At 47.4% G+C, this 27,377-nt stretch overlaps 1 protein-coding gene across 2 annotated transcripts in view; it reads right to left on the bottom strand.

Annotated features, from left to right (window-relative positions):
- The window catches only part of tlcd1 (TLC domain containing 1), a 47,157-nt gene extending 20,139 nt beyond the window's left edge, over positions 1–27,018 (bottom strand). Inside the window, exons 1-3 of one of the 2 annotated variants that reach the window (XM_055658194.1) lie at positions 26,691–26,942; positions 16,283–16,365; positions 6,516–6,598 (exon numbers count right to left, since the gene is read on the bottom strand). In XM_055658194.1, coding sequence (XP_055514169.1) covers positions 6,516–6,598; positions 16,283–16,365; positions 26,691–26,878 — 354 coding nt within the window. In that variant the 5' untranslated portion in view covers positions 26,879–26,942. Of the gene's footprint in view, positions 1–6,515; positions 6,599–16,282; positions 16,366–26,690 lie in introns of both variants that reach the window. The other variant, XM_055658193.1, reaches the window with a different exon arrangement.
- Positions 27,019–27,377: the final 359 nt, after the last annotated feature.

Genomic DNA, 27,377 nt, shown 5'->3' with positions numbered 1-27,377 from the left:
CCTTCCCAGAACCTCTGAGCTGTGTTGTCAAGAACAAGACTAGGCACTATATCTAGATAGCAGAATTCTGAGAGCTAATGGCACCAGTCTACGCATTTCACCCCCAATACCATTATAAGTTGCTGCATTTACATTAGCCATTTTCCACTTCTGATAATAACAGAAATGGCACTGTTCATAGTTCCACTGGTATCACAAGGGTGTGTGTATTAAACAGTCTTCACATTGGGTTCAGGACGAACAATGATTTCACTGATCTCTTGTGATTTCTTTAATGTCTTGTTGCGGGCTGATTGTCATTATGTAAATTTATCTGCTGCCTGGCTGATCTGTAAGATTCCAAACTGCTGTGATCTTATGATTAACCCACATACTAATGTTAAAATTTACATGACAGATTGTCAGCAACTTAATCAGACATAGACTAAAAATAAACTTGAAGGCGCTGTTTATTCCAACAGTGAAATGCTAACATCATTATACTACCCTGTAGATCTCATGATTAAGATGCTAATATTTTCAACACTGAAAGTCTTTCCTGCTGCTCTATTTTATTCATTTGTAAAGAATAAATCTTTGCCATGTGGGTTTGTACTAAGTTTATCTTTGTCATCTTAATAAGAAAATGTAAAAGTAAAGGTACACAAAAATGCTGGAGAAACTCAGCGGGTGCAGCAGAATCTATGGAGCGAAGGAAATAGGCAACGTTTCGGGCCAAAACCCTTCTTCAGACTGATGTGGGGGGGGTGGTGGGGAGAAGAAAGAAAAAAGGAGGAGGAGGAGCCTGAGGGCTGAGGGAGAGATAGGAAGGGGAGGAGACAGCAAGGGCTAACAAAATTGGGAGAATTCAATGCTCATGCCCCCAGGATGCAAACTCCCCATATGAGGTGCTGTTCCTCCAATTTCCGGTGCTGCTCGCTCTGGCCATGGAGGAGACCCAGGACAGAGAGGTCGGATACGGAATGGGAGGGGGAATTGAAGTGCTGAGCCACTGGGAGGTCAGGTTGGTTAATGCGGACCGAGCGGAGGTGTACGGCGAAACGATCGCCAACTTAGTCTCACTTAGTCAGCTGACATCTAGAGCAGCGGATGCAATAGATGAGGTTGGAGGAGATGCAGGTGAACCTCTGTCGCACCTGGAACGACTGCTTGGGTCCTTGAATGGAGTTGAGGGGGGAGGTAAAGCGACAAGTGTAGCATCTCTTGCGGTTGCAAGGGAAAGTGCCCGGGGAGGGGGTGGTACGGGAGGGAAGGGAAGAATTGACAAGGGAGTTGCGGAGGGAGCGGTCTTTGCGGAAGGCAGACATGGGGGAGATGGGAAGATGTGGCGAGTGGTGGGGTCACGTTGGAGGTGGCGAAACTGACGCAGGATTACTTGTTGTATGTGACGGCTGGTGGGGTGAAAGGTGAGGACTAGGGGGACACTGCCCTTGTTGCGAGTAGGGGGATGGGGAGAGAGAGCAGTGTTATGGGGTATGGAAGAGACCCTGGTGCGAGCCTCATCTATGGTGGAGGAGGGGAACCCCCGTTCCCTGAAGAATGAGGACATTTCAGATGCCCTGGTGTGGAATGCCTCATCCTGGGAGCAGATGCGGCGTAGACGGAGGAATTGGGAGTAGGGGATGGAGTCCTTATAGGAAGCAGGGTGGGAAGAAGTGTAGTCTAGATAGCCATGGGAGTCAGTGGGTTTATAGTGGATGTCAGTCAAAAGTCTATCACCTCCGATGGAGATAGTGAGGTCAAGGAATGGTAGGGAAATGGTCCAGGTGTATTTGATTGATGGATGGAAGTTAGTGGTGAAGCGGATGAAGTCAGTCAGTTGTGTGTCGGTGCAGGAGGTGGCCCCAAAGCAGTCGTCAATGTAAAAGTAAAACAGACCACATAAGATTACTGATTTCGAACCACTGGCCCTCTTTCAGTCCCAGGGTATATCCCACCCAGTTTGTTCAAATAATAGGTCACTGACTTGAAACATTAAAGTTTCTCCTTCCATAGGAGCTGGCTAACCCACGATTACCAGCATTGCTGATTTAATTTCAGATATTCTTTTGTATTAGGTCTTCACAACATTTAGGTTTCCTATGTAGAAACAATGAAATACAGATGCTGCTTTTCCAAGGAAAGACACAGAGTGCTGGAGTAACTCAGTGGGTCAGGCAGCATCTCTGGAGAGCATGGATAGATGAAGTTTCGGGTTGGGAACCTATTTAGGATTAGGGTTCCTATCCATATTTTGCTTATCAAGAGGAAGGAAAATAATTATTTATTCTCTATTCATTTTTAGTGTACTGGAGTTTGGCCAGTGTATTGGAATTTGACCATAGTGTATTGGAGTTTGGCCATAGTGTATTGGAGTTTGACCAGTGTATTGGAGTTTGGCCATAGTGTATTGGAGTTTGGCCATAGTGTATTGGAGTTTGACCATAGTGTATTGGAGTTTGACCATAGTGTATTGGAGTTTGGCCATAGTGTATTGAAGTTTGACCAGTGTATTGGAGTTTGGCCAGTGTACTGGAGTTTGACCATAGTGTATTGAAGTTTGACCAGTGTATTGGAGTTTGGCCAGTGTACTGGAGTTTGACCATAGTGTATTGGAGTTTGGCCAGTGTACTGGAGTTTGACCATAGTGTATTGGAGTTTGACCAGTGTATTGGAGTTTGACCATAGTGTATTGGAGTTTGGCCATAGTGTATTGAAGTTTGACCAGTGTATTGGAGTTTGGCCAGTGTACTGGAGTTTGACCATAGTGTATTGGAGTTTGACCAGTGTATTGGAGTTTGGCCATAGTGTATTGGAGTTTGGCCATAGTGTATTGAAGTTTGACCAGTGTACTGGAGTTTGGCCATAGTGTATTGGAGTTTGGCCATAGTGTATTGGAGTTTGACCAGTGTAGATTGGAGTTCATTGAACAGGTGATATGTGGATAAAGGTGGGTGTACTGCATTTTGATATTCTGAAGGCATTTGAAATAATACTATTTCCAAGTATATTGAAGAAAATTAAAATCTGTTGTATGAAATAATATATTAGTATGGATTGGCTTACTAGCCGGAAACAGAAAGGAGATAAAAACAATTCTGTTTGGCAAGGCGTATGTTGTTTAAATCCCAGACTTGAGCGGGCAAGCGACTTACTCCTTTTCCCGATTCATACACTTGTATCTTCTGGATGGTATTAGGTTTTTTGAGAGTTACTGAGACTACCTCATCCCAGCAAGGGGCAGGTGCACCATCAGGCTTCTGACTTGCAGCCTGTCGATGGTGGGAAGGTATTGGGCTTCAGGAGCTTAGTCAACTGCAACAGATACCGAGCCTGCTCTCAATGCCATGTTGCTGGTGTAGCTGAGTTGACAGTCAATGGTGATACCATTGATGTTGATGGTAATGCCACTCAATACCGAGGGAGGTCTTGTTGGAGTTCGCCAGTGGTGCACCATTTATGAAGCAAAGATTATTTGCCGTTTATCTACTGATGTCTGAATGTTGCCTTCATACGGGCTGTCCCCTCTGCTGAGGAGCGGGAAATGGAATCAAATGTTACAGAAGCAGCAGCGCACATCTGACACTTAATGGTCTGAAGAAGGGTTTCGGCCCGAAACGTCGCCTATTTTCTTCACTCCATAGATGCTGCTGCACCCGCTGAGTTTCTCCAGCAATTTTGTGTACCTTCGACCTTCCAGCATCTGCAGTTCCTTCTTGAAAACTTTGACACTTAATGGTTGCAGGATTTACCAGAAACATTGAGGCATTTAGTTTCCTGATATGAGAACCTGTGAGGAGCTCCCCTGAACCAGTCTACATGATGGTGGTTACATCCCACCTCCATAAAGGGACTGCAAACTCTGCAGGTGTAGGTCAGACAGATGTGTGGATGTGCTCCCTCAGTTCTTCCTGGCTAATTATCTCACATGAGGTGTCTGCCTCCCGTCCCATCCACACACCAGTGCTAGTGACACCATCTCAGCAAGGAGATCAAAGGGGCATAGAAGGTGGCAGAGTGGTGTGGCATGACAGTGCAGGAGTTGGCGGTGTTACCACATCATTCCCGTGGTTTCAACCCCCACACTGGCTGCTGATTGTGTGGAGTTCACATGGTTCATCCTGTGTCTCTGTGGGTTTCCGCCCACATCCCAAAGGCACTGTGCAGGTCCCTGGTCTCATGACCACGTACTGTATGAAGCCAGTGGGTGGGAAACTTCTTTACTCTTGCTATTTTCTTCACTGTTCAATTTGTTGATGATCCAGATCTTTGAATATGCATACTGTTTTTCTAGCCATCTGTGGCTTTTAAAATATGTTTTAGCATGCTGTCAGGTTAAATGGTTACAGTAGCATCCCCAAGTGAAGGTGGACAACAGGAGAATGAGGAGATGAGTGTGAGCAAAGAACAAGGAAATGAGCTGACAGCCAGTAGAGACTTAGTGGACCAAATGGCCTCCTCCCATACAGAAAGAAAATACGAGAGATAATCTGGTAGAAGGGAAAGGAGTGGGACCATGCTGATGGGGAGAGGTACCAATCCCTGGTGAGGGCAGACATCAGAGACGAGGAGGAGGAGGAACAGAAATAAGTGAATAGATTGGCTCCAGTTAACAAACTCATGCCCATAGTGTCAGAGTGGGCCATCATACATCCACGGCCCTCAGCCTCAGTACCGGAATAGATTGGCTCCAGTTAACAAACTCATGCCCATAGTGTCAGAGTGGGCCATCATACATCCACGGCCCTCAGCCTCAGTACCGGCTCTCCACAGGGCTGTGTACTGAGCCCCCTGCTCTACACCATCTACACACATGACTGCACCCCCGCCCACCACAGCAACACCATTGTCAAATTTGCGGATGACACTACGGTGGTGGGACTCATCTCCGGGGGGGACGAGTACGCCTACCGGGATGAGGTGGAGCAGCTGACGGTGTGGCCTGTCTGTCTTTTTTATTTTTTGTCTAGTTAAATGTAGTGTTGGTGTTTTTTTAATACTAGTTTTAAATGTGTATATGTGTGGGGGGGCGGGGGGGGAGGGGGAAACCGTTTAAAATCTCTTCCCTGTTCGGGAGACCCGTTTAAAACCTTTTCCCTGTCGGTCTCCGTTGTCGTTGGGGCCTAGCACCGTGGAGCGGCCTCCAACCTGAACGACCCGGGGGCTCGGGAGACTGCAGAGCTGCGGACTACTCACCATGGTGGGGCTGGCCGGCCTCGGAGCGTGGAGAGCGGTGGTGACTCGCTGCTGCAACGCGACTCCTGGGGCTCGGAGGCTCCAGCAACGCAGCCGCAGGTCCGGTGGACTGGGGCATCGGGAGCTCGCGGGTCCGGGGGGAGAGAGAGACCGCTTCCCGGAGCTCCCGCAACGCGACTTATCCAGCCCGTGTCGCGGGGTTGGAACGACCCGGAGCGGGGACGTACATCGCCCGGCATGGCTTCATGGCCGTGGGACATTCCAGCGCCTGCCGGGGGCTCCAACTTTGTGACATTTAGACCGGGAGCGGGGCCGTAAATCGCCCGGCACGGCCTAAAATGGTCGTGGGACTTATCATCGCCCACCTGGGGCTTGGATATCGGGAGAGACATGGAGAACAGGGGAGAGAAAAGACTTTGCCTTCCATCATGGATGGATGTTTGTGTGAATTAAATTGTGTGTATGTCTAGGAAATTGTCTTTGTTTGTATGGCTGTGGAAACAGAATTTCGTTTGAGCCTCACTGGGGCTCAAATGACAATAAATTGTATTGTATTGTATTGTATTGTATTGGTTTCCATCCTAGCAGACATTCCAATGCTCACAACTTGAGTCTGTAGAAAGGTGTCGACCCGAAACGTCACCCATCCCTTCTCTCCAGAGATGCTGCCTGTCCCGCTGAGTTACTCCAGCACTTTGTGTCTATCTTCAGTTTAAACCAGCATCTGCAGTTCATTCTTACACATCACTCACAACATATGTTCTAACTTTTTTTCCAGCTTTGATACACGGTTATCTTTCACTTTCCAGATCCTACCGACTGCTGAGTATTCCCAGCATCTGCCATGTTATTTCTGAAGATGAGTTGTTGTATTGAGATATAACAGACTGTGCAGTGGGCTGAGTGGCTACAGTCGTGCACCACATCATCAGGAGTTCTGGGTACGTGATTTCATCAAACAAAGCTCCCTGCTGACACCGTGACTCATAAAATTACACCCTGTGATACAACAGCAGATAACACTGACCGTTGCTATGACTACTGATGCATTCTCAGTGTAGTACTTGACTAGGCTGGGGAGAGAAAGTTTTTACAACCCACAACCCAATTCACTTTGTTCAAGAAGGAAATGCAGATGCTGGAAAAACGAAGGTACATAAAAATGCTGGAGAAACTCAGCGGGTGCAGCAGCATCTATGGAGCGGAGGTGACGTTTCGGGCCGAAACCCTTCTTCAGACTGATCCATGCGACCCAATTCGACCCAATTCACTTTAACCCCTTTAATGCTACAAGCTGATTTGAAATGCCGTCTAATTCCTGAGCTCAAGGGCATAAATACCAGGAGATGGTGTAAAAGGAATTCCCAGGAAGCTCGAGACTGTCCATTCAGGATGATATCAGCCACGTCTTGGAGAAAATAGCCTGATGACAAAGAACAGAACAAGAAGCTATTAACGCATCATTTAAAAGCCACAGGTAGACAGAAATGCTGGAGAAACTCACCGGATGAGGCAGCATCTCTGGAGCGAAGGAAATAGGCAACGTTTTGGGCCGAAACCCTTCAGCCCGAAACGTTGCCTATTTCCTTCGCTCCATAGATTTCTCCAGCATTTTTGTCTACGTTTGATTTTCCAGCATCTGCAGTTCCTTCTTAAACATTTAAAAGCCACAGATGACTGGAAAAATAATATACTTATTCAAAGAGCTGGATCATCAACAGTTGAGAAAATAGCAAAAATAAACAAGTTTCCCATTCACTGACTTCTTGCGTGGTCATGCGAGCAGGGACCACACAGTTCCATCAGGGATTTAGCCAGAGATTGCTGCTCATATTGTCTTCACGCTGCGTAGGCCAAGGCTGATGCTTCTTCTTGCTACTTAGCTGTCAAATTCACAGAATCACACAGAATGAATACAGTCCCTTTGGCCCATCAAGTCCACACTGACCAGCAAGCGCACATTCATACGGAGTCGTATCGACCCGAAACATCACCCATTCCTTCTCTCCAGAGATGCTGCCTGACCCGCTGAGTTACTCCAGCACTCTGTGAAACGTCACCTATCCATGTTCTCCACAGATGCTGCCTGACCCACTGAGTTACTCCAGCTTTTTGTGTCACTCATTCTTACCGATCTGTTTATTCTATCCCCTTTCCTATTAACTTCCCCTGGATGCTTCCACTCACCTGTACTAGACACCTGTACTACACACCTGTATTAAACACCTGTAATAGACACCTACACGGTTGCCAATGATCATACCGGCATCTTTGGAAAGTGAGGTGACCTCGTGAGGAAACCCACGCAGTCCTTGGTAATGCAGGTTTATGGGAAGAATATTGTCCAGTATTTTCAGAACTATTTAAAAATATAGTAGCAAAGGATCTATCTGTCTACTGAATTGGCAGAAGATGGCTCAGTTAGTTGAAGAGTCATAGTTGTATAGAATATAGAACAGTACAGCACTGGAACAGACCCTTCGGCCCACAATGTCTGTGCCCTCCATTCCCTGCATATCCATGCGGTATCCATGCGCTTCTCCAAAAGCCTCAACATATGCAGCACGGAACCGGCCCTTTGCCCCAACTTGTCCGTACAGAGAGGTGGCCTAACTGAGCCAGTCCCACTTGCATCATCTCTGTTAATGCCAAACAGCCCCTGTCCTCTCAGGTGGAGGTGACAGTTCCCACAGCACTTTCTTAAAGACAATCAGGCACCTTATTCCTGGCAGCTTGGCCAGCATATGCAGTTCACTAACAGCATATCTGATCATTAATAAATTGAGATTCATGGGAATACATTATAATACCGATTATGCTTGAAATGTTCTTAATTGGCCATGTAGCACTTTGCAACTTCTTGAGATAACTAATAGCATTATATGTCTTGTTCTTTAATTTAGCACTGAAATATTTCCTTTGTCTATATTTCTGGTCAAAATGTAATGTGTTTTTGAACAGAGTGACTACAGGACAGAGCTAGATACTCCACATTCAATAATCTTCTTGCATTAACTACAGAAACAACAGCAATGTTTAATGGTGCTAAAGTGAGTATTGTGACACATTTGATTTGTTCAGCAATGATCAATAACTCTGCAATAGCAGCTCAGGGTAAAAACAATCTTGTTTCATGCATAGTTTTGTGGAAATATTTTTATATCTTGGTGCAGAGAGTTATTATTTGGCTGAGTAAGTTACACATTTACTGAAGAAGTTTGGAATTTGACATCTTTGTTCTCGTCTGCTCTTAGTCTGTACTATAAAGCACACACGTTCAGTGCTCAGTTGTAACTGACCTTCCAGATGTTTCCACTGGTGGGTCAGTGGGCCATGGAATATTACCGTCAATAACTATCAGGATCAGCACACATTCATTAGATGTCTGCTTATTGTGAGGAAGCACAGATACTCTTCCCCAATACTGCACTCGTGAGGGTTAGGGTTAACTGCATTCGAGCATCATACTTCCCGATCTCCTCTGTCCGCCACATGTGATGCTTGGCTTGTTGGCCGATACAGCAGCTTGGATCGTAAGATCATAAGTGATAGGAGCAGAATTAGGCCATTCGGCCCATCGTCTACTCCGCTATTCAATCATGGCTGACCTATCTCTCCCTCCATTCTCCTTTCCTCTCCCCATAACCCCTGACACCCGCACTAATCAAGAATCAATCTATCTCTGCCTTAAAAATTTCCACTGACTTGGCCTTCACAACCGTTTGTGGTAAAGAATTCCACAGATTCACCACCCACTTATATGCTGTGTATCAGTGGTGTTGCATATATTTCCCTTCTCTCGCCTCCTTTTAATTATCATTGTCTAATTAGTTCTCCACTAACTAATGTGTCTGCCTCTGCCTTTTATTTCACTACCAATGTTCAATCAAGAGCTTTGCTCCACAATAGCCAGGACAGACTCACTAGCATGCACTCAAGAGTTATTACACCACAAAAGGCAGCCATTTGGCCCATTGAGTCCGTGCTGGCTCCCACAACAATCCATTTCCTCACTCTTTCCACAATGCTCTGTAAATTATTCTTTCTCAAACACACATCCAGTTCTGTTTTGAAGCCTTTGATTGATTTTGTTTCCATCACTTTCACATGCAGGGACTTTCTCCATAAATGCCGGGCATGAGTGGGTTAACATATGATGAGCATTTCATGGCACTGGGAAACCTCATTGAAACTTAACGAATAATGAAAGGCCTGAATAGAGTGGATGTGGAGAGGATGTTTCCACTAGTGTGAGAAACTTGGACCAGAGGTCATGCCTCAGAATTAAAGGATGTTCCTTTAGGAAGGAGATGAGGAGGAATTTCTTTAGTCAGAGGGTGGTGAATCTGTGGTATTAATTACCAAAGAAGGCTGTGGAGGCAAGTCAATGGATATATTTAAGGCAGAGATAGATTCTTGATTAGTGCTGGTGTCAGAGGTTATAGGGAGAAGGCAGGAGAATGGGGTTAGAGGGAGAGATGGATCAGCCATGATTGAAGGATGGAGTAGACTTGATGGTCTGAATGGCCTAATTCTGCTCCTATCACTTCTATCTGAGTGGAAAGGTTTTCCCAAAGTTTCCCTTTAATCTCTGCCCCCAAACATCAGTATTTGTTCACGGTGTATACAGACCTCCAGCAACTACAGCGTCTCTGTACAACCACAGTCTGTGGAATCAGGAGTCACACCTGGCCAGCAAATCTTCCCTGTGTCATACCTGTCAACCCCTAGGGCCCTCAAACACCATCATACGGCAAATATGTATTGTACATGTTTGATTTCAAACAAATGTTGTCATTTGGATATAAACTCTCTACCTGTGCTGGTGGAACCCAGGCCCAGATCCTGGGTTGACAGTACAGGTCAGATACATACCCACTGTCATATCAGATATGCGGTCTTTGACTGGATCAGTCAGGCTCCTCAATACACTTCAACCAATCTTCCCTCAACCTTCTTTGCAGCTTAGTGTCTCCAGTTTAAACTTATAGCTGAAATCTGTCATCCGTGGAACGATGTTAATCGAATGCACCCACATTAGGACAATCACAACCAGCTGTAAGTGTGTTGATCAGATACTCCATTTGTAACTGAAGTTTATCAAAACTTCTTCAGAATCGCATCTATTGTACTGGTACCCAAAGAGACTACCGTCTGATAGTACTTACATCAATTGTAACAAAGTACTTCAAGAGGTTGGTTACGGCAGAAATCAACTCCCGCCTCACAAATAACCTGGATCCATTTCAATCTGCCTATCATCGCAACAGTAGATAATCTCACTGGCTCTCCATTCTGTTCTGCATCCTCGACATAACAGGAATACATACATCAGCCTGCTGTTCATTGTTTACAGAGAGTAGTGAACTCAGCCCGGACCATCACAGGCACAGTCTTCCCCACCAATGAAACCGTCTACACAAGGGAGCTGCCTCAAGAAGGTGACATTTATGTATTTTTTGTCTGCTTTTGTTCTAAATGTGTGGGTTTGTTGGTTGTTGGCTTCTGGACATCTGAATGTCCCTGAGGGGATCAATAAAGTATTTATTATTATTATTATTAACTTAAGGAACAGCTCTTACATAGAGAGGTACAGCACAGATTCAGGCCTTCAACCCACAGAATCTTGGTGGGTCGAATATCTGACATTTTCTCCCCCATATATACACAGTTACAAACTTAGTCTGTAACTTTTATCTCAAAAGTGAACCTTCGCTGAAACTGTATGTCCAATTATTGTGGTTATGTCTTAAAACTGAAGGTTATCTGACATCCTGACCTTACCTCTCTGTTGATTTGCTGTTGGTTATGTCCACTCCTGGAATAAATTACACATCACAGATCTCTCCAGTATCTTCTGGTTCATCTCTTTGTGTAATCACTTGGCCCATCAGGGACACTCACCACATGTCCTCCAATTTGTACTAAGCATCCTCTGATCCCAACTCAATGTACCAGTGTATTAGTTCCAGCACTCCACTGCACCTTGCAACACAAAGGCCTTCTTTTTGTCAATTCCCCACTGAGTTATTGAGATGCGATTACTACACTTGCATTTGTTTGAATGGCTGACCCTCCACTCCCTTGTCCGTGGCAAGGCTGCATTAAAGTCGCACTTTACATGGATAGGATAGGTTTAGGGGGATATGGGGCAAACACAGGTAGATGGGACTGGTGTAGATGGCACATGTTGGGTAGGTTGGGCCAAAGGGCCTGTTTTCACGCTGTAAGATTCTACCACTTTAAGTCAAGTCCATTTGAGATCGACGGCAGGTGAACAGTTCTGCTGGGATGATTCCTATACTGGAACGCTGCTCTGTGTAATACCTACATAGAAAGCTATCTCGATGATGATGGTGAAGATTACTGATGCTCCTTCTTTAGTGTTCAGATGTGATGTGACAAGGACAATTGTCTAATACACCTTCTTCAGGTATGCCACAAGTTGTAAAAAATGATCACTACCCATCTTCCATGTTGAAATTAGATGTTAGAAATCTTTATCATAGCTGAGAAATGGATAAATCCCCATGTTGTGCAGGCATGGTCTGAGAAAGGCTGTAGTGAGACTTGACTTCTCACAGACCGAGGGATGTGTGTTTCTGCCCCACTTGAGACATCTGCAAACAATGATGTCTTCCGTTTATAGTAAAATAATTGTAAATCCACATTTGAATATTTATCAGTTGATCCAACCTTTGCTGATAATTGTCGTAATAATTTATCTGCCGTGAATGAAAAGTCATCTTCCATAAGTTGTATGGCAGGTAGACACAAAATGCTGAAGTAACTCAGCAGGTGAGGCAGCATCTATGGAGAGAAGGAATGCGGTATGGCAGGACTGTGTCGATTTTGCATTAATATCGTCATGTGGCTAATCATATTCCTCGTATGTTGCAAAACATATTTGGCTAATAAAGTACTATTATGATGATGATGTTTGCCTTCAGTGATCACATCTTCCCAATTGATGCCTCATTCCGTTATTGTTCCTTGCCAAGTAATGGCAGTTGTTCTATGTACGTGGCCACCATCATTGAAAAGCACTATGCCAACCACGTTCTCTTTGTGCCTTTGCCCCTTACCAGTGTATGTCTGGAGACAAGAGGAGTTTTCCTCTTGGTCAAAGTGCCTTCATCATTATGCAAAAGTCATTTTGTCCTTCTACATTTCTACTGACTAACAGTTGATCTACACTGTAACTGTAAAGCCTTCTTGGTTCCTGTCATTTAGACTCATAGACTAACACTCTGCAAGTCTTGCTCTTTTGTGTCTGGTTCCATTTCACGTTATGAGAACTCCATCACTATTCTTGTTCTAAAGCCCTCCCCTCTGTGATGAGATGGCACTGGTACCTTGCTGCAATCTGTTACTGTGGGCTTGGATTTAAATGCCACCATCATGTCCATTCTATGGACTGTGATGTAGGGTTGCATCAGTTTATACATACATGCCAACTAAATCCACGTGACCTGACGTTGGTTTGGGGAATGGAGCTTATGCTGATTCTGCTGACTAAACAAGTCAGGTTTGTGTCTGGATGAAGTTCTTTCCATCAAGTTTGCAATTTGAGAAGCCAGGTCAAATGCAAGGCTCTGTGTGCTGAGCATCTGTCACCAAATCCCTCATAATTCAGGCCGTGTACAGAATTATTCCATGGGCATTGTTTAAGGAATCACCAAAGTTGCACTGCCTTGATTAATCCTTTAAAACAAGCAAACTTGAGAACACATTCTACCTGTTTCAGGAACAGCTTCTTCCTCACAGTTATCTGACTACTGAACGGTCTTCCCATAAACTAGGATAGAGCCGCTCTTCCAACCTACCTCAATGCAGACCTTGGATTTTTTCTCTGTAACTATAATGCTACAACACAGTAACACTATTCTCTGCACTCTGGTATTTCTCTTTGCACTACCTGTTATACTTGTATATGGCATGAGTGGCCTCGACAGGTCATAGGTAACGAGATCCACTGGTTCACCATCCTCTCAATTAAGATATTTCTCCTCCTCTCAACTCCAAATCTATTGCCTTGTGACCTGAAACTATTTTTTGATTGAGATCCCACACCCCTCCTCTGCCAAGGAACACACTATTTCCTTCGCTCCATAGTTTCTCCAGCACTTTTGTCTACCTTCGATCTTCCAGCATCTGCAGTTCTTTCTTAAACACTTTGTCAACTCCACTGCGATATCTCAAGGTATGCCTACTTTGAAGAAGTTCTCCACCTCCCTCCGAAGACAGTTTAACAACCTCCTCTCTCACTGCCCCCCCTCTGTGATTCCCCCTTCCCTCCAACTCAATGACCACATCCGTTACCACAGCCTCATTTGCTTCCTCGGCACTTGCCTGCGCCTCCATCTTGTACCTCATGGCTTCAGTTTCCTACCTCCCAGTTCGGACCCAAGCCGGACTATCGATACCGACTAACTATCTGCCACCATACTCAACAATTCTACTTCGGGGCACTGAGATCTACCCTGGCTGCGATGCGCCGGCACCAGCAGGACCTCGCTTTGATTCTCCCGAAACTTCAGGCCTCACTCACCCAGACCTGCATCGGACCCCAATTCTACTTCATCCTCCGGAAGATCCACGTCGTCAATCAATCGTTCCTGGCCCACCTTAACTCCACCAAGGACCTAAAACTAGCCCACCTCCAGGCTTCTCCTGCCACCGACACTCCGTGACTTGACCGCCTGCAGGCCCCAGGCCACTACACTGGCCCACGCTGCCTGCCCGAGTCCAGCTACGCCATCCTGCCCACGAGGAGCAGCACCAGCACTCACTAGGTCGCTGCCTTCGCCGACGCTGCCACCGACCTTCACCAGCCTATCGATGACGCCGAGCCTCGCTGCCTCACCGGTAACTCTATCTCCCCCTCCCCGATTCCTCCGACTATCGCCACCATAACGTGACCGCCAAACCTCGCCACCGCACCAGGGCCTACTCACATCGCCGCTACGCCGGGCCCACCGAACATCGCTGCTGCAACGGGCCCACCGAACATCGCTGCAGCACCGGGTCCACCAGACATCGCCTCGGCCTCAGTCCACTCACCTGCCTTCCTCCGGCCCTAACCCCCATCCTTGCCATGTGTTCACCATCCCCCCTGGCCTCCCCCTCTCAGATACCAAACGGTCTGTCCTCAACAGAGACCTCACCTTCATTCCCCTCCATCCCCACCTCAATGAGTTACGCGCCCGCCACGACTTGGAGCTCTTCTACCGTCGCCTCCGCCTTACTATCCGTCACAGACAACAAATAATCCTCCGTCATTTTTGCCACCTCCAACGTGACCCCACCACTCGCCACATCTTCACATCTCCTCCCTGTCTGCTTTCCGCAAAGACCACTCCCTCCATAACTCCCTGGTCAATTCGTCCCTTCCCACCCGTACCACCCCCTCCCCGGGCATTTTCCATTGCAACCGCAAGAAATGCTACACTTGTCGTTTTACCTCCCCCCTCCATTCAAGGACCCAAGCAGTCGTTCCAGGTGTGACAGAGGTTCACCTGTATCTCTTCCAAGCTGATCTACATCGGTGAGACCAAGCGTAGGCTTGGCGCTCGCTTCGCCGAACACCTACGCTCGGTCTGCAATAACCAACCTGATCTCCCGGTGGCTCAGCATTTCAACTCCCCCTCCCATTCCGAATCTGACCTTTCTGTCCTGGGCCTCCTCCATGGCCAGAGTGAGGACCACCATATTTCGCTTGGGCAGTTTATACCCCAGCGGCATGAACATTGACTTCTCCAATTTCAGGTAGCCCTGTCTCCTCCCCTTCTCAGCTCTCCCTAAGCCCTCTGGCGCCTCCTCTTCCTTTCTTCTTTCCGGCCCTCACATCAGTCTGAAGAAGGGTTTAGGCCCGAAACGTTGCCTAGTTCCTTCGCTCTATAATACTGCCTCACCCGCTGACTTTCTCCAGCACTTTTATCTACCTTCCACATCTAATCTTCAGCCCCGACAAAATGTTGTGAGATTCAATTAGATCCCGTCTCACTCTTCCAAATTCCAGTGAGTGGACTTGAAATGCAATAGAGAAAAAAACCCACAGGTGCATTGCGTAAAATAACACATTTTCCAATGTAAATTTGAAAACGTTGTTGATGCTATGACCAGAACAGGATTGGATCAATGATAATGAATTCTCTGGAGAGAAGGAATGGGTGACGTTTCGGGTCGAGGCTCTTCTTCAGACTGAGAGTCAGGGGAGAGGGAGACACAGAGATATGGAAGGGTAAGGTGTGAAAATGAGACATCAAAGGGGACATAGATCAAGGAAAATGTACATAGATCATTGTTAGCTAGGGGATGGTGACAACAAAGTATACCTAGTTCTCCCACAGTCTGACTGTCCTCCTGATTACATTTTATGCTTCGTTGTCACTTTCCCCAGCTAATAATGATCTATTCTACATTTTCCCAAATCTACATCCCTTGATATCTCATTTTCACATCTTACCCTTCCATATCTCTGTGTCTCCCTTTCAGTCGAAACGTCATCCAGTCTTTCTATCCATTGATGCTGCTTGTCCCGCTGAGTAACTCCAGCATTTTGTGTCTATCTTCGGTGTAAACCAGCACCTGCAGTTCCTTCCTACACATATTGAACTCTTCATTTTGCAGTGAAATGAGTTTCATTAGAGGCTCATTCATCCAGATGTGACAGTGACACTTATATCTCTGGCAGATCACCATGGGCATTGGGAACAGTATACATCACACAGATATGGCACCGCCTTCTCCCCATAACCCCCGACACCCATGCTAATCAACAATCTATCTATCTTTGCCTTAGAAATACCCATTGAGTTGGTCTCCACAGCCGTCTATGGCAATGAATTCCACAGATTCACCACCCTCTGACTAAAGAAATTCCTCCTCACCTCATTCCTAAAGGATTGTCCTTTTATTCTGCGGCTAAGCTATGACCTCTGGTCCTAGACTCTTCCACTGGTGGAAACATCCTCTCCACATCCACTCTAACCTGGCTTTCTGCTAGCTGGGACATTTGTCTGAGTTTAATGTCAGGAAGAACCTCTGAATATGGCCATTATTTGTTTACACTGTTCATGACATTCCCATTGACAGAGATTCTCACCTGTGGAAAAACAGACAAGCGAGTACGAAAAGGAACTTTGGAACGCAAAAATGTCAGTTAACATTTCAGGCGCGTTGTAAACACTGCAAGAGAGGAGAAAGAGACATGTTACTGAACTGTGCTTTACATAAGGTGATACAGTACACAGTATTAGACTCAAGACGAATAACGTAGATTGCTGCATAGCATCAACAAAAGGAATTTATTATCCTTATTATCTCTATTTTTGGGTGTACGATTGTGCAAGCTGTTTACTATGGGATTGGAATTAATTGCTATGTTTTGTCAGCAGCGTGTGAAATTGCAACGTAGTCCACCCTATTTTGACGAATGCAAGCAACTTGCCGTGCACAAACAGAAGATCAAACAGAGCAAGTTGTCTTACAACTTCAGGCTGTGCACGCCATATGCAAGAAGAAGACGTTTTGTCAGCAATTCGTCTCAGCCAAAGATTCACAGGTAGGTGAAACCAAACAGGAATGTCACTGAACCAGTTAGCTTTGGTGGCATTCTGATAGTTTTCATTCCCCCTACTTTCTACTGTCATCCCACAATCTTTGGGATTTATGGAACCTAATTAGCTAACGGAGAAATAGGAATTCCCAAATCACTATTGCTGGTCACCTGTCACAGCAGATGCTCAGGAAGTTTCCATGGGAAGATCATGGTTAACGTTACACGTGTATTCACAAAGATGATTCATTTCTCCTTTGCTGTGTTGCTTCTCTTGGTGTTGCCCATGTGAAAGTTCTTGTTATTCTCAAACATGACTCTGGTTTATATGGCCATGAAATCAGCAAACAGTGGTTATCTATTGGGGGACAGAATTAAACAGTAGTAGAACTTACATTAACTGCTTTAAGGGCCTGTCCCACTTAGGCGATTATCTCTGCTACTGCCAGCAATTGCCACGGTCATAACACGTCGTCGATAAAGCGTCGACTGGAACCCACTTAGACAATGTCTACGACAAGCTACGACAATCTACCACCTAGTCGACGTCAAACTACGGCAAGCTACCGACAACTGGCGACCCATTAGGACATCCACCTACGACCACACAGGCGACAACCTACGTCCACCCGCGACAAGCTACAACAAGCAACGACCATGTCGGCAACAACGGAAGACAATTCAGTCGCCGATACCTGTCGCCGGTCGACGTAGGTTGACGTAGGTAGTCGCCAATGGAATTCACCAAAGTCAGTACCCGGTGACAACCTACATCACCTGGCGACAACCTACATCACCTACATCATCTGGCGACAACCTACATCACCCGGTGACAACCTACATCATCTGGCGACAACCTACATCACCCGGTGACAACCTACATCACCCGGTGACAACCTACATCACCTGGTGACAACCTACATCACCCGGTGACAACCTACATCATCTGGCGACAACCTACATCACCCGGTGACAACCTACATCACCTGGTGACAACCTACATCACCCGGTGACAACCTACATCACCCGGTGACAACCTACATCACCCGGTGACAACTTACATCACCTGGTGACAACCTACATCACCCGGTGACAACCTACATCACCCGGCGACAACCTACATCACCCGGCGACAACCTACATCACCTGGTGACAACCTACATCACCTGGTGACAACCTACATCACCTGGTGACAACCTACATCACCTGGTGACAACCTACATCACCTGGTGACAACCTACATCACCTGGTGACAACCTACATTAACCTGGTGACAACCTACATCACCTGGTGACAACTTACATCACCTGGTGACAACCTACATTAACCTGGTGACAACCTACATCACCTGGTGACAACCTACGACAGGCGAAGACAAGCTACGTCAAGCCCACATTCGCCGAAACGTTTTGAAAATCTCAAAATCCAGTGGCGACCAGAAAATGGTTACGACTCGTTAGGCGACTTGAGGAGACTACTCACAACCATCCAGGCATCACCCCACGACCATGTGGCAACAGCCTAGTTGCCTGTAGTCGCTGAAGAAAATTGCCTAACTGGGATAGGGGCTTTAGGAAACATGGTCAGATCCTGCATGGAGCACTGTGAAGAAACCTGGTTTCCACATCATAAGAAAGGATGCAGAAAAAGAACATCACCAGAGACTGATTCCATGAATCAGGAAAGATCAAACAGGATGGAGCTCTTCCATTAGAAATTATAAACGTCTTCTTAATTTCAAAGGATTGTATTGTTATCAGAATTATAATCTGAGGGGGACCAACATTCTGGCAGGCAGGTTTGCTAGTACTACACATGTGGGTTTAAACTAAATAGCGGGGGGGGGGGGGGGGGAGTTGACAAATTGGGAGTATATGGATAGAGTTAAAAGGAAAGAGTATATAGGAAAAGAAGGACACCCGAATTAATGGGACGGAAAGTTCAAGGGATAAGAGTAAGGTCAGGTGAAATAGGAACTGGTGTGAGAGGGGAGGTGAATACCGAATTAAAAGTGTTATAAGTGAATGCGTGAAGTGTAAGAAATAAAGTGGATGAGCTTGAGGCTCAGTTAGCGATTGGTAGATATGATGTTGTGGGAATTACAGAGACGGCTGCAAGAGGGTCAGGGGCTGGGAACTGAATATTTAGGGGTATACGTCGTATTGGGGGGGGGGGCAACTAAAGTAATGTGTACTGTGTACTTTGTTACATGTATTCGCACTGTGTTAGCACATCTCTGGTGCTTCTGGTCTTCCCGATAGCAATGACTGCGTACGTTGCTCCCATGGTAACCTGCTTGCTCCGACCCCTCACATGTTCACTTAAACAATGGGCGTGCTGTTATGCAACGCCTTTTATATCCTCAGTAATATTCATTCTTTCATGTTGAATAAGGTACTTGTTGTAAAGAGAAGTCACTCTGGCAAATCATCACAGCTGACATGGACATGGCATAAACCCAGAGATTACCAAGAAGCTAAATGACCAGATAAATCACCTTGCTCAGGTCACGAACAGGAACCCATGTTTTTCTGTGAACAGTCCTTTAGGAACTCCATTCACACTTCCTGGGTGTCTCCATGCAGCATGTCTGAAACAATATGGCACGCGATGGGAGGTGTCACAAAAGACAACAACCATCTTCAACAAGGGAGTCCCCACGCCCATTGTTAACACTCAGATAATAATAATAATAAATTTTATTTATGGGGGCCTTTCAAGAGTCTCAAGGACACCTTACAAAATAAAAATTAAAAAAAATCATGTCATCGAGTCCTCCATCGCCCATCAGATATAGAGGACCAGCCATGGACTAGACACTAGACTGCTACAAGAGAGGGTTTGTTCTATTGACCTGTTGCACCTTCTGCAAGTATTGCCTGGCCTGGTGAGTGCGTCCAGCATGATCTGCTTTTACAGGGAACTGATTTTTTTGTCACTGAACTGCGTGACGATTCCTACAAAATCTACATGGCACTGGTCAAGAGCAAAATACTCGTCACTTGCCTAGAGTGAGTGCAGTTACGACACTCAAATCAGTCAGTTTTCCAAGGCAAAGCCGTTGCCTTGGCTGGTAATCCATCCATCTCCTTACATCCTCCATCATTGAAGCACAGTAGTTGTAACTTGCTACATATCCAAAAGGCACCACATTTGCTCACCAAGGTCATGGAGCTGGTCCAAGCTTTTCTTTGGATCCACACACAATCCTGTCTTGGAAACATATCCACTCCCCATTGATGCAGAGTCTGAATGGCCTCCCTCCCCAACCACATCAATGGGCCTGCACTGTCTCTCAAGTGTAACTGGGGCTGGCACCAATGCTTCCATCGTCAATCAGATCCCCCATTGCACTCAAACTGAGAGGTACAGGGCTTAAGAAATCATTCTAAACATTATCTAGGATTAGGGTTAGGTTACCTGATAATAATGGAAATTAGATAGACAGACATGTCAAATCATGCCTTTCAGGAAGACCCAGACTATTTAATTGACAATTAGCTGTTTCAGATGTAATGTTAATCTGTTCACTGCCAAGATTTTTTTTCACTATTGGGAGTGGCCTTATTGAGGTGAAGTGCCTTGGGAGGTAAAGTGTGAGTCTTCGGCGAGGAGGCTACACTTGAATCGGTTCTGCGTGTGTCCGATATTTATACTTGTGACATTGCAGTGCAGGAGGCTATTGGCAGCAGAGATGGGAATAGGTTTCACTCAACTCTGAGTCTCATTTGTAATTTGTGATTTTGTCCACTGAAGTAATGACAGGCAAGTTGTTACAGTGTCTCTCCTGCAGGATGTGGGCTGTCAGGGACACTGCTGGTGCCTCTGGCAACTACACCTGCAGAAATTGCAGAACAGCTGAATGACCTCAGGATCATCCGGGAAACTGGATAAGAATCTCACTGTAGGTCTTGGGCCACCCTCTTGGGAGCTGTCGGAGCGGACGACACGACAAGATTAAGTGGCAGCCAGGACTGTGACTCCAACGCTGGAGCTGAGGCACAATGGGGAAGAGTGACGTCAGGCTGGGCCATAGTGTTCGGGGACTCAATAGTCAGAGGTGCAGCTGCCAGCGAGACCCTATAATGGTGTATTGCCTCCCTGGTGCCAGGGACCAGGACGTCTCGGAGCGGCTGCCTGGCATCCTCAAGAATGAGGGGGAGCAGCCGGATGCATGTTGGCACAAATGATATAGGTCGGGAGTGGAAGGAGGTTCTGCAACACGAGTTTACGAAATTGGGTAAAAGACTGAAAAGCAGGACCTGCAGTGTAGTGATGTCAGGATTGCTTCCAGTACATCGTGCAAGTGAAGATAAGAACAGGAAGATAGGGGAAATGAATGTGTGGCTGAGGAGTTGGTGCAGCAGGCAGGGTTTAGATTTCTGGATCATTGGGATCTCTTCTGGGGCGGGGTGACCTGTACAAAGGGGACGGGTTGCATCTTAACTGGAGGGGGACTAACATCCTAGCGGAAGGTTTGCTAATGCAACGCGGGAGGGTTTAAACTAGATTCGCAGGAGGGTGGGATCTCGTGCAGGATGTGTGAGAGGCTAGACGTTGGTATGGAGGGTGGTGTGGGAAAGGCTAGTGGACAGAATAGGCAGGTGAAAGGGAGAGCGAGGAAGGAGGGTTGGTTTAAACTGCACATATTTTAATGCAGGGGGCTTGACGGGTAAGGCAGATGAGCTTAGTGCATGGATAGCTACGAGTGACTGGGACATTGTAGCTATGACTGAAACCTGGTTAAGGGAGGGGCAGGACTAGCCCCCAGAAGATTTGTCAATCATGATTTCTCTTCATAAATCCATGCTGACTTGAACCAAACCTGTTACTCCTATTCAAATGTGCCGCTATTACATCTTTGATAATCGATTCTAGCATCTTCCATACCACCGATGTCAGGCTAACTGGTATAAAATTCCCTGCTTTCTCTCTCCTTCCTGTCTTGAAAATTGGAATAACATTAGCTACCCTCCAATCCACAGGAACATTTCCAGAATCTATAGAACATTGGAAAATGATCACCAATGTGTCCACGATTTCTAGAGCCACCTCCTTGAGTACCCTGGGATGCAGATCATCAGGCCCTGGGGATTTATCAGTTAATTATATCAAGATTATCAAGTTAATGAAGTGTTTGTAGAGGAGCCTTTTGAGACCAGTGATCACAGTTGGATTAGGTTTAAATTAGTTATGGATAGGGATGGACAGGGGCCACGTGTTAAAATGTTCAACTGGGGTAAGGCCAACTTTGAGGGTATGAGTCAAGTCAAGTCACATTTATTTATATAGCACATTTAAAAAACAACTCTGGTTGGCCAAAGTGCTTTACATTTGTTATAAGAATAGTATAAACAAACTACATACATATATACATATAACCCTCGTTCAGTGGACGTCAGGAAAGGCTTGGGAGTATAGATAAGATTTTAGTCTTGACTTAAAGGAGTCGATGGAGGGGGCAGTTCTGATGGGAAGGGGGATGCTGTTCCACAGTCTAGGAGCTGCAACCGCAAAGGCGCGGTCACCCCTGACCATATGCCTAGACCGCGGGATATTCAGCAGCCCCAAGTCGACCGATCTGAGGGACCTGGAGGTGGATTGGTGGGTGAGAATACTTTTAATGTAGGAGGGGGCAAGCCCATTGAGGGCTTTGTAGACATAGAGGAGGGTCTTGAAATGTATACGGAACCGCACAGGGAGCTAGTGGAGAGAGGCCAGGATCGGGGTGATGTGGTCCCTTTTTCGGGTGCCCGTCAGGAGTCTCGCTGCGGCGTTTTGGACCAGTTGCAGGCGGGACAGGGAAGATTGGCTGATGCCAGTGTAAAGAGAGTTGCAGTAATCTAGGCGGGAGGAGATAAATGTGTGGATGATCTTTTCAAGGTCATCAAACTGGAGGAATTGTTTTATTTTAGCTATCGTCTGAAGCTGGAAGAAGCTAGCTTTTACCACAGCATTGACTTGTTTGTCAAATTTTAGTGCTGAGTCAAATATCACGCCAAGGTTTTTGACGTGAGGTTTGAGTAGTGGGGTAAGGCTTCCAAGGCTGCCTGCTATCATTTTGATTGAGTCCGAGGGGCCGAGAAGGATGACCTCAGACTTACTCTCGTTTAGTTGGAGGAAGTTCTGGGCCATCCAGCACTTTATATCCTCGAGGCAGCGGGTAAGGTTAAACAGATTTGATTGGTTTTTGGGCTTCAGGGGGAGATAGAGTTGTGTATCATCTGCGTAGCAATGGAAGGAAATGCCGTGCCTTTCAATGACTTGGCCTAAGGGGAGCATATACAGGGAGAAGAGAATGGGGCCAAGGATGGAACCTTGTGGAACCCCACAGCAGAGAAGGTCTTGCTCAAGTTGACTAGAGCAGATTATTTGTGGGGAAAGGAACATCGGCCAAGTGGGATGTTTTTAAAAGTGTGCTGATGAAAGCTCAGGATATGTACATCCCCGTTAAAGCAGGCAAACGTAAGGAAGCTTGGCTGATGAAGGAAATTGAGGCATTGGTCAAAAACAAGAAGGATGCATGGGACAGGTGTAGGCAGCTGGGATCAAGTGCATCCCTGGAGGAGTTTTCGGGAACTAAGGAGTAAACTGAAAAGGAGATCAGATGGGCAAAAAGAGGCCAGGAGATAGCTCTGGCGGGCAGCATAACGGACAATACCAAGATGTTATAAATACATAAGGGGGAAATCGGTAACTAGAGAGAGAGTGGGACCTCTCAGGAATCAAAGCGGTCGCCTCTGTGTGGAGCCACAGGAGATGGGCAAGGTCCTCAATGAGTATTACTCCTCTGTATTTACTGAGGAGAAAGGCAGTAGGACGGAGGAACATGAGCCAGTCAATGGAAGTATCTTGAGAGCAGCCAGTGTTACCGTTGAAGAAGTACTGAAGGTACTGTCGTGTTTGAAGCTAGACAAATCTCCAGGGCCAGATCAGATATATCCAAGGACATTGCGGGAAACTAGAGAGGAAATTGCGGGACCACGGTTGAAATTTACGAGTTTTACAATTTACAGGAGAGGTGCCGGAAGACTGGAGGGTGGCAAATGTTGTGCCTCTTTTCAAGAAGGGCTGCAGGGAAAATGCTGGGAACTATAGGCAGGTGAGCTTAACATCTGTAGTTGGAGAGTTACTAGAGAGTATTCCGAGGGATAGGTTATACAGGCATTTGGATGGGCAAGGGCTGATTAGGGACAGTCAGCATGGTTTTGTACATGGGAGGTTGTGTCTCACAAATTTGATAGATTTTTTTGAAGACGTGACCAAAAAGGTCGATGAGGGCAGAGCTGTAGATGTTGTGTACAACAACCTCTTCCACCCCTGCAACGGACTGTTCCAGCCGCTACGGTCAGGCAAACGCCTCCGTTGCCATGCAGTGAGAACGGAGAGGTTGAGAAGGAGTTTCTTCCCAGAGGCAATTCGGACTGTAAACGCCTTTCTCACCAGGGACTAACTCTACAGAACGTTTTTCCTTCTATTATTTATTATGTAAAATAATATGTGTGTTATGGTTGTGTTTATAATTTGTTTGGTTGTTTTGTTGTTCCGCGAGTATTGCCACTTTCATTTCACTGCACATCTCGTATGTGTATGTGACAAATAAACTTGACTTGACTTGACTACATGGACTTCAGTAAAGCATTCGACAAGGTTCCACATGGTAGGCTGCTCTGGAAACCTAGATCGCATGGGATCCAAAGAGAGATAGCTGAATGGATAGCAAATTGGCTCCATGGAAGGAAGCAGAGGGTGATGGTGGAAGGTTGCTTCTCAGACTGGAGGCCTGTGACTAGTGGTGTGCCTCAGGGTTCAGTGCTGGGCCCGTTACTGTTTGTCATCTACATCAATGATTTGGATGAGAACATACAGGGCAAGATTAACAAGTTTGCTGATGATACAAAAGTGAGTGGTTTTGCAGATAGTGAAGATGGTTGTGAAAGATTGCAGCAGGATCATGATTGATTGGCAAGGCGGGCGGAGGAATGGTTGATGGAATTTAATACAGAGAAGTGTGAGGTGTTGTATTTTGGGACGTCGAACAAGGGCAGGATCTACACAGTGAACGGTAGGCCTCTGTGTTGTAGAGCAGAGGGATCTAGGAGTTCCTTGAAGGTCGAGTCGCAGGTAGATGAGGTGGTCAAAAAGGCTTGAGAGGAATAGTTCGGGGAGATGCAGAGTCTCTTGTCCAGAGTAGGGGAATCGAAGACCAGAGGACACAGGTTCAAAGTGAAAGGGAAAAGATTCAATAGGAATCAGAGGGGTAACCTTTTCACACAAAGGGTGGTGGGTGAATGGAACAAGCTTCCAGAGGAGGTAGTTGAGGCTGAGACTATCCCAACGTTTAGACAGGTTAATGGATAGGACAGGTTTGGAGTGATATGGGCCAAACGCAAGCAGGTAGGACTAGTGTAGCTGGGACATGTTGGCCGGTGTGGGCAAGTTGGGCTGAAGGGCCTGTTTCCATGCTGTATGACTCCGAATGTTCCAATGATGGGAGAGTAATGTTGCCGAGATTCACCAGCACCCTGACCCGCTCAGGCACAGTGGCACCTGACTGACATCAGACGGGAATGTGGGACTGGGAGAAGGAACACAGGAAGGGGCATTTGCTAATGTGTTCACCTGTAGCTTTATCTACAGTACCTATTACATGGTCATTGTTTGTAAATGTTTGTAGTCTCATATTTCTGCAGCCACAGCGGAATCCTATTGTGGAGCAAGGGCAAGACCTACACTGGGCAGGTTGGGCTGTCGTCTAGTCAGGGCGAGGGGCAGAGGGCAAGGGGCAGAGGGCAAAGGGTACAGGGCAAGGGGTAGAGGGCAAGGGGTAGAGGGCAAGGGGTAGAGGGCAAGGGGTAGAGGGCAAGGGGTAGAGGGCAAGGGGTAGAGGGCAAGGGGTAGAGGGCAAGGGGTAGAGGGCAAGGGGGCAGAGGGCAAGGGGCAGAGGGCAAGGGGTACAGGGCAAGGGGTAGAGGGCAAGGGCTATAGGGCAAGGGGTAGAGGGCAAGGGGTAGAGGGCAAGGGGTAGAGGGCAAGGGGGTAGAGGGCAAGGGGTAGAGGGCAAGGGGTAGAGGGCAAGGGATACAGGGCAATGGGTAGAGGGCAAAGGGTAGAGGGCAAAGGGTACAGGGCAAGGGGGCAGAGGGCAAAGGATACAGGGCAAGGGATACAGGGCAAGGGGTAGAGGGCAAGGGGCAGAGGGCAAGGGGTAGAGGGCAAGGGGTAGAGGGCAAGGGGTAGAGGGCATGGGGTAGAGGGCAAGGGGGGCAAGGGGCAGAGGCAAAGGGTACAGGGCAAGGGGTAGAGGGCAAGGGATAGAGGGGCAAGGGGGTAGAGGGCAAGGGGCAGAGGGCAGGGGGTAGAGGGCAAAGGGTACAGGGATAGAGGGCAAGGGGCAGAGGGCAAAGGGTACAGGGCAAGGGGTAGAGGGCAAGGGATAGAGGGCAAGGGGTAGAGGGCATGGGGTAGAGGGGGGGTAGAGGGGTGGGGGAAGGGCACAGTGGGGGCCACTGGAAAGAGGGTGGGTGATTGTGGTGGAGGTGGAGGAGACAGAGGGTGCGTGCGGGTCACGGGGTGGGGGGGGGGGGGGGGGGTGTAAGGGGTTTACTGTAGGGGTGTGGGGGATGGGGATGAGTGGGGAGCGGGGGGGGGGGGGGGGGGGGGGGGGCACACAAACCGCGTTGTGTGATCCAGTTAACAAATAGGAAACTTCGACATCACCGGTAACTCCTTTCAGCTAAAGACGATGAAACTGCGGTCAGGTTTGTATTCAAGCCCTGCTGGTGTTCGTCAAGCAAGTTTATTTTCAACCTGTAAGAGTAGAATGAATGTCCATCGCTGGCGGCACCAGCGCCGGGGTGGCGTGGAGTCGCCTGTGGACAATGAGCGGGCACCTATGGGTGGCCCCGGGGTGAGTCAGTGGGTGGGGTGGGGTGGGGTGGGGTGCGGGACTCACCAGAGCAGCGCCCATGGTCCACTGAGCGCCGAGTGGAGCAGCGAGACGTGCAGGTTGATCCATCTCCACGCCCGGGTCGGGTCTGTGAGCGGAGGGGCCAGTCCCCGTGCCCGAACCGCCGAGCGCAGCGCCTTGAAACCCAGCGCCGACAGTAGGATGGCGAGCAGCGGGTGGCTCTGGGCGACCATAGCCGGGCTGGGGGCGACCGCGACTCCGTGCTAGCTGGTGGGCGGTGGTAACGCCCGGGTCCCGCCCCGGGATCAGACCCCTCCCGCCGGCTCAGGCGGAGCGGAGAGAGCAGGGAGCGGCGCATCTTGCATTAACCCCTGGGCTGCCTGTGCCGTGGTGGAGAGACCGCTCTACTGGACCCCCCACTCACACCCCAGCCTCCTGAACCCGCCACTGCAACCCGCTCCCAACGGCGGCTCAACTTTAACTCAATCGAAACATTCAGATTAGAATGTTTAAGAAGGAACTGCAGATGCTGGAAGATCGAAGGTAAACAAAAATGCTGGAGAAACTCCGCGGGTGCAGCAGCATCTATGGAGCGAAGTTTCGGGCCGAAACCCTTCTTCACATCAGATTAGGATGAAGCTTGTCACAAGTCAACCCTTTCCCAATCTCACAGTGACACTCTGACTCTAAACGCCACCCATTCCTTCTCTTCGCAGACGCTGCCTGACCCGC

Source organism: Leucoraja erinacea, chromosome 28, assembly GCF_028641065.1.
Source record: "Leucoraja erinacea ecotype New England chromosome 28, Leri_hhj_1, whole genome shotgun sequence".
In the NCBI taxonomy this organism is placed as follows: Eukaryota; Metazoa; Chordata; class Chondrichthyes; order Rajiformes; family Rajidae; genus Leucoraja; species Leucoraja erinaceus.
Note: the sequence above shows the minus strand (reverse complement) of the source record. Positions and strands in the feature narration are given on the sequence as shown.